General features: G+C 37.4%; 1 protein-coding gene across 1 annotated transcript; it reads right to left on the bottom strand.

Annotated features, from left to right (window-relative positions):
* Positions 1–889: 889 nt before the first annotated feature.
* Positions 890–1,717, bottom strand: LOC107770638 (uncharacterized). The gene has a single exon (XM_016589973.1). It carries the CDS (start codon positions 1,715–1,717, stop codon positions 890–892), a length of 828 nt encoding a protein of 275 aa, XP_016445459.1.
* Positions 1,718–7,227: the final 5,510 nt, after the last annotated feature.

The raw sequence follows: 7,227 nt of genomic DNA, 5'->3' as shown, positions 1-7,227 counted from the left end.
ACATTAGGTCCAGCCTTAGTTCTAAGCCTAATGTCAGTCACTATCTCCTGAGTTAGAATGATGTTTTCTACAATATTCCTGCCCTTAACAAAACCTGATTGTTCCTCCGATATTAGACTTGGGAGAAATTTCACTAGCCTTTCATGTACCACCCTTGATATAACTTTATTTGAAAAGTTACTGAGGCTTATTGGTCTTAAATCAGAAAAAGTGGTAACTTCTTTTTTCTTTGGTAGCAGAACTAGGTTGGTGTGTGTTACACACTTGAGTAGCTCATGACCATTGAAAAAAGCCCTCGCCATGTCGTACAGGTCATCCCCTATTATGTCCCAACAAGAATGATAGAATTTGCCTGTCATACCATCTGGCCCCCCAGCACTATCACCATTAAGTCCGAGTACTGCCACTTTAACCTCCTCTTTTGTTGGCTGCTTAATCAATTCTGCATTCTGCTCAGTGTTAACCAGGTTAGGAACATACTCTATGATATCAAATGATGAAGGAGTAGCTTCTTCTGTGAACTGTTCCTCATAGAATTTGATAGCCTCTTCTGCAATTTCTTGTTCTTCTTCAATCCAGGTTCCTCCACTATTTTGAATTCTGTTAAGCTGAAGTCTCTTCCTCTTACCTCCCACTTGTGCGTGGAAGAACTTAGTGTTCCTATCCCCTTCCTTGAACCAAGTCATGCCTGCATTTTGTTGCCAATATTTCTCCTCTAGTGCAAAACATTTGATCAATTCTGCCTGAACCTTTTGTAGCCTTTCCCAGTTCATCCCTGTAGGATTTGCTTCAAATTTTGCTTCATGAATCATCACTACCTCCTCCATGCTTGCTATCTTTTGGAAAATATCTACAAATGTAGCCTTGCTCCACAATGAAAGGGCCTTTTTTAATTTTTTTTTAACTTGTGATTAAAAAGAATATAAGGATTTGCACTGAAATCAGCTGTCCAATTCTCTTTCACCACATCTTTAAAAGTCGCATGTTCCACCCAAAAATTCAAGAACTTAAAAGGCTTTTTTACTGGTAGAGTCTCAATATCACACTTCAGAAACATTGGACTATGATCGGAACCAGTCTTTGACAAATGTTGCACCTCTATTCCTGGAAATGTTTGTTGGAACTGAACATTGGCCAAGCATCTGTCTAGCCTTTTGAATATACAGTCTTCCTCTGCTCTCTCATTCCACCATGTAAATATGCTACCTTTAAATCCAAGGTCGAAGAGATTGCACATGTTGATGTAGTGTCGAAAATCATCAATTTCATTCAAAGACACAGGTAACCCACCAAACTTCTCTTCTTCGTCCCATATTACATTGAAATCTCCTCCTACAAGCCATGGTGCATCCATATCCCTTCCCATTTCATATAAAGAATCCCATAATTCTATCCTCTCAATTTCATGACATTTAGCATATATCAATGTTAGGACAAACTCCGCATGCTTTTCAGTATGAAACAATCGTAGTGTTAATTGTTGTACCATATTGTACATAACAACTACCTCATCTATGAAAGCCCAGATCTTGTTGGAAACATTTGAAATTGCTTGTGCAAGTCCTATCTTGTTTATGTACCTTTTCAATTTTTTTGCTTGTTGCTTTGGCTCCATTAATCCTACAAATTCATAGTGATTTTTCCTGTGCATTTTTGTCAATCTTTCAAAAGCCTGATGTGTGTTGACTGACCTTATATTCCAAATGAGAGCATTCATCACTGATTGTTTGATTTAGTTAGCGTTCTCCTTGTGTGAACCCCAGGTTTTGGGGCTGCAAAATTTTCTTTTTGTTGCTTCTTCTTACCTTTTGCTGCTGATTTTGCCTTTTCCACTTGCGTAGGTGATAAGTCACCTTGCCTTGCAGCATTTATAAGGTGTTGGGTAGTTGATTCGTGATCCATGTCGTATCCTGATCTACCAGGTTCTTCTCCTTCTTCATTGTCTTCCTTCCCTCCTGATGTAGCTCCAAATACATTCTTTTTAGGGACTAAGGCCTTCTCTTCTCCTTGTTTTAACAGCTGCAACTGCTTTTTCTCCAATGTAACAGTAACATTTACTGTTTCTGTTTTTTGTTTTTGCTGTTTCTCCTTCTATGTTGGGTTGTGTCCTTGTGGGTCTTCTTGTGATTTCTGAAGTTTATCGTCTTCTGTTCCTCCAGGATCATTTACCTCTGGGCCTCTTCCTTCATAGTTTCTATTTTTTGTGACTTCTGCTATCTGATAATTATTGTTGTGCTCAACAATTTCTGATCCTCCCATTATTAAAAAATTACCAGTTGTATTGTTGTCATTGGCATGGATCTCTCCATTTACACTTTGCTCATTTACACTTTGCTCATCTTCTTCTTTGTCCTTCTCATTTGGTTCCTCATTAGCTTCTGCTCCAAGTGGTACTTCGTTCTCCTCTGAATCGTATTCCCTTTGTGCATTCCATAGCCTGCCTCCACAGCCTTGCACTCTTTCTTTAAATGTAGACAATTTTGACCCTTCTGCTTGAGAATTTGGAGTTTTATTAAGTTCCTTGTTCACAAATGTATCTTGTGATGGGATTTCCCGGCATGATGTATTGATCTTCACTATTCCATCTCCTGTTTTATCCTTGAAACTTCTTTCTACCCATTGTGCAGTATCGATTTTTGCTTTTGATTCCTTATTTCCATTGACTAGACCATTAGTCGAACCAATACCCGATGAGTTAAGATGAAAAGCTTGTGCTGCTAGATTTAGCTTTCCCTCATTATTAACCATATATTTTGGTTTTTGCTTTGTAGATGCTTGGTTATGAACTGTTGGACTGTTTGTTGCTGCATTTGCTGCCACCATTGCCAATTGATTAACAGGTTCTTCCTCTTCATCCATCCCTTGTAATATTGCAAAATTGTTAGCTACTTGAACATGATCATTATCTTCATTGTCTACTATCACCAATTCCTTACCACTGTTGCTTTGTGCTTCTGCTTGTCTATCTACAGTGCTTGTACCCTCCTTGTTCTTGTTGTTTTCAAGCTGCTTAGTTGGTGCCATCTCCATTCCATTATTATTGAGACTAGTATTTTGATTTACTACATTTCTAACTCTGTTGTCCTTCACTTCCTTCCATTGCTCTTTTACTGTAACATTCACATTACCCACGACCTTTCCACTAGATAAAATCATTATAGGCTGTGAGTTCCCTATGTCTTGATTCTTAGCTGTATCTGCTTGGTTAGCATTCTCCTTCTCCACATATAGTTCAGGGTGTATCCTCTAACATTCAAATTGATCATGCCCTTGAAGTTTACAATGTCTGCAATATTTAGGGAGCATGTCATATTGAATTCTCACCCATTCAGTTCTTGTTTTTCCATTAGCTTCATTGAATATGTCCATCCTCACCTTTTTAGGCAAATCTGCAAGTAGATCCACTAGTACCTTCACCCTTAGCACAACTAGGTCTAGTTTTATTAATTGTTGTCATGTCTAGATGCATAGGTTTACCTACTGCTGTAGCTAGAGAAAATAGATATTCCTTCACAAAAAAGGTTGGCAATAGACCTGGGAATGAAATCCAAGCCATTGCCTTGGGTGTTTCTTCGTCTGCTCTAAACTTTGAGTCGTAAATCAATGGCCTAAGCTAATATTGATAGCCATCCCTGTCCTTTATGTAATGAGTTTTTGATGAGAAATGAAGATAGTCCTGCCTTAACGTCATTCTAATCAAAATGTGCCTATCCCTTAGAAATCCAATGTTACACTCACCTTTAATTCCGCATTGAATTGGTATTAACTTACGCAGTTGTTGAATTTCTGGGCTACCATAAGAACATTTACCAACTATTGCATATTGTAATCCTTCGATGATATCCATCCTTTCTACTTCTGCTTCTGTGAACTGAATAACATGCTCTACATTCCATATTGTAGGTGGACGAATGGGAATTGGCTCAACTTCCTGTTGCTGATGCATTGCAGCATTTAAAGTGCAAGGTTTTAGAATTTTAGAGTAATCCATCGGTTGTTTGTTGTTATTTGTGTTTCCTGATGTTTGTGCAATATTTGGAGGAGGTTGGGTAGACAGCGCAGCCACAAAAGGTGGCTGGCCACCTGCCTGTGTGTTCATTACAGTTGTAATTCTTTATCACTTTAATTACATGACAAAGGTGCAGCAGCTTTGCAAGAAAACGATGCTACTGTAATTCGAATTAGCTTTACGTTACTTACTGCTTATGGTTGTGAATCCAATTTCATAGTCCAAACTGTAAAAAACAGTAATTTCAAATGAAGCTTAGAATTAAAACCAATCTTAGAAGAGAAGATAACACTTTCACGTTATCAATACAAGCTTTGTGCTGAAAAGTAGCACTGGAACTAGCTGAATCGCTGAAATTGAATGAAGAACACTGTCTGCTACAGTAACTCGTGAAAATGAAATTTAGATCTACAAAAATTGACTATAGATCTGAAGTTGAAACCAATTGGGTATTATTCGTAAGGAAATTATGTATCTTTTGAGACCAAGTTTGGTTATTTCCACCACCGGATGCCGGATTTATGACCGGAAAATGATGACAGAATTACTATTCCTTCTCTTCCTAGAGAGAAGGCAGAGAAGTTTCATATTCCTTCTTTTTCTTTTTGTGTTTTTTTTCTTTTTCTTTTTCTTTTCTTATCTTTTTATGTTTGTGTTTCTACTCTTTGCTACTGATTCCGAAAGAGGGGTATGAAGGAAAACAAATAAGGCTCAAAGGGTTAACGAAGGATAAAGTGTTTAGGTAGCAGAACAAAATGCCTTCGTCATTCCAGTCTTCAAAACATGCCCAGTGCAAACAACACATTTAAACAAAGATTTGTAGCCTCTTCCAATGGTGCTGGACTTGACAATTATATTCACACATTTACTTTTTTTCCTTTGTCATTTCTCAAGCACCGTTGGGCGACACTCTCACTCTCGACCCTCATGCCAATTTGGCGAATTTTTCTTTTAGCGGTTTTCTTTGTGTTTTACTTGCCCTAGTTCCGTATGACTTGAGCTCCGAATAATCCCAAACCGTCCTTATTTCTTTTAAATGTCCTGATCACCTTTCCGGGGTTTTATGATTAACTTTAAAGACTAGGCCCAAACTTTGTGCGCATGTCATGTCACTGGAATCAACGCTGAACAAAAATGATAAAAGGACTAAACAAAAGATGACTGGAAATAATAAAAGACCGGATTTTGCATTAGACTACCGGTGAAATGGTTTGAATAACAAAACAAACAAAAACAAACCAGAATAAAATCCTAAAACAACCTGGACAAAACTTAAACAAACCGCTATGACAAAATGGAAAGATAAGAAAGTTTGACACAAGACAATATCCAAATTACAACCCTAATAATCCGGACAACAGAAATGACAACAAAATAAGCCACCAAAAGCTTCTCTCTTGCTAACCAATGAACGGAGCGTCCTCCCACTTTATCAAAATTGGCATCTTAGCCTCTGAGCTTCGCATCAATATCGCCCAGACCATTGCCAACTTCAATATCATCAACCTTAGTCAACAAGTTCCCAATAGGACTCGAATGCTTCTGTCATCAGACCTGATCCCCGCGAAGTGTGCTTTTGGATCTTGTATTTCTGGCTTACCACAAACCAACCACCTTCTTTCTTTGTGATTCAAAACAAAACAGGTTAGAATGGACTCAGTCGGTCCTCATTATTAACAACATCTTTTCCCTTTTTTTTTCTCTTTTTTCATTTTTCTTTCTTTTTTTTTCGATTTTTTTTCATTTTTTTCTTTTCTCTTTTTTTTCATTTTTCTTTTCTCTTTTTTTTTTGTTGTGGTCGAATCTTATGGAGATTGCCTACGTATCATGACCCCGCATAAATCAGACCTTGCGTAGTTCGGCCCATTAAAAGATAAATAGTAATAAAACATTTTTTTTTCTAGAATTTTCAATTTTCATATTAAAACAAACTTGATTACAAAAGTTTAAAAAAACTGACCATACTAACAGACTTTGACAAAAGACAACATACGGACTCGAAAATCAAATAACTTGCATACTCTAATCAAAGAATTACAAACTCAAAAACAAACGGCCAGTTCCTTTCCCCGTTTGACAAATGCAACCAAACAGTTATTTTTGCAAATGTGTGTCCCCTTCCAAATTTCACATGAATTTTGAGGCCGGGAGGATTATTTTATGCCACTTTACAAACTTGTCCATTCTTTTACGAAAATAACCTTTCGACAACTGAAAGATACTCTAAGGCTATTTCGGCAAGAACGGTTTAAGACACTGCCGAAGCTGGCTCGACTTATTTTGACCAAAAGCCCAAACGGTATTCACTTGACCGCTGACTCTTTGTTTTTTTTTCTTTTTCAAATTACAATAAAAACCTGGTGTTGCAAACACGGCCCTTCAGCGCCTCGGGGACGAAGTTAAGGCTGTGTGGGTCAACTGGACCAAAAATCCTAAACATGACCCAAAAGGTGGCTGTTTATGCAAAGTCAGCCTTCTGGCGTCCCTTTCGGGAACATTCGACTATTTTTGACAAAACAGCATCACCCGACTTATTTATGACTCTTTTTATCGTTTTTTTTAAAATAGAAAACTCAATATTGCAAACACGGCCTTTCAACGCCTCGGGGACGAAGATTTTTAAGGCTGTGTGGGTCAACTGGACCAAATCTTAAACATGACCCAAAAAGTGGCTGTTTATGCAAAGTCAGCCTTCCGGCGTCCCTTTCGGGAACATTCGGCTATGTCTTGACAAAACAGCGTCACCCAACTTCTTTATGATGAAATTAAAATTTGACATATATATATATTTTTGCTATTTTTTGCAAAAGGGGAGGTTGGACATCACCCGACTTATTTTTTGTAAAAGGGGAGGTTGGACATCACTCGACTTATTAACGACAAATTTAAAATTTTGACATGTTTTTTTTTTTGTTTACTTATTTGTTTTTGGCTATTTTAGCAAAAGGGGAGGTTGGACCCGATGAGGGTTTCCTACGTATCTCACATCCAGTGAGAATCAAACCCGCGTAGTTCGGGAAGATCATGAATAAGTAAATAAACTAACTTTTTTTTAAGGAAAGACTTATAAAGAAGAAAGGGAGCATTTTTGCAAAGAAGGATTTCTAAGAAAATGTTTTTTGAAATTTTACCTTCAATGAAAGAAATGTTTCTAAAAGTATTTTTTGAATTTTGAATTTTCTTTTCAATTTTGAAAAAAGAAGGAAAATATTTTCGAA

This window comes from Nicotiana tabacum, chromosome 13 (genome assembly GCF_000715075.1).
Source record: "Nicotiana tabacum cultivar K326 chromosome 13, ASM71507v2, whole genome shotgun sequence".
Taxonomy (NCBI): Eukaryota; Viridiplantae; Streptophyta; class Magnoliopsida; order Solanales; family Solanaceae; genus Nicotiana; species Nicotiana tabacum.
The sequence above is the reverse complement of the archived record's forward strand: the minus strand, read 5'-3'. Positions and strand labels throughout refer to the sequence as shown.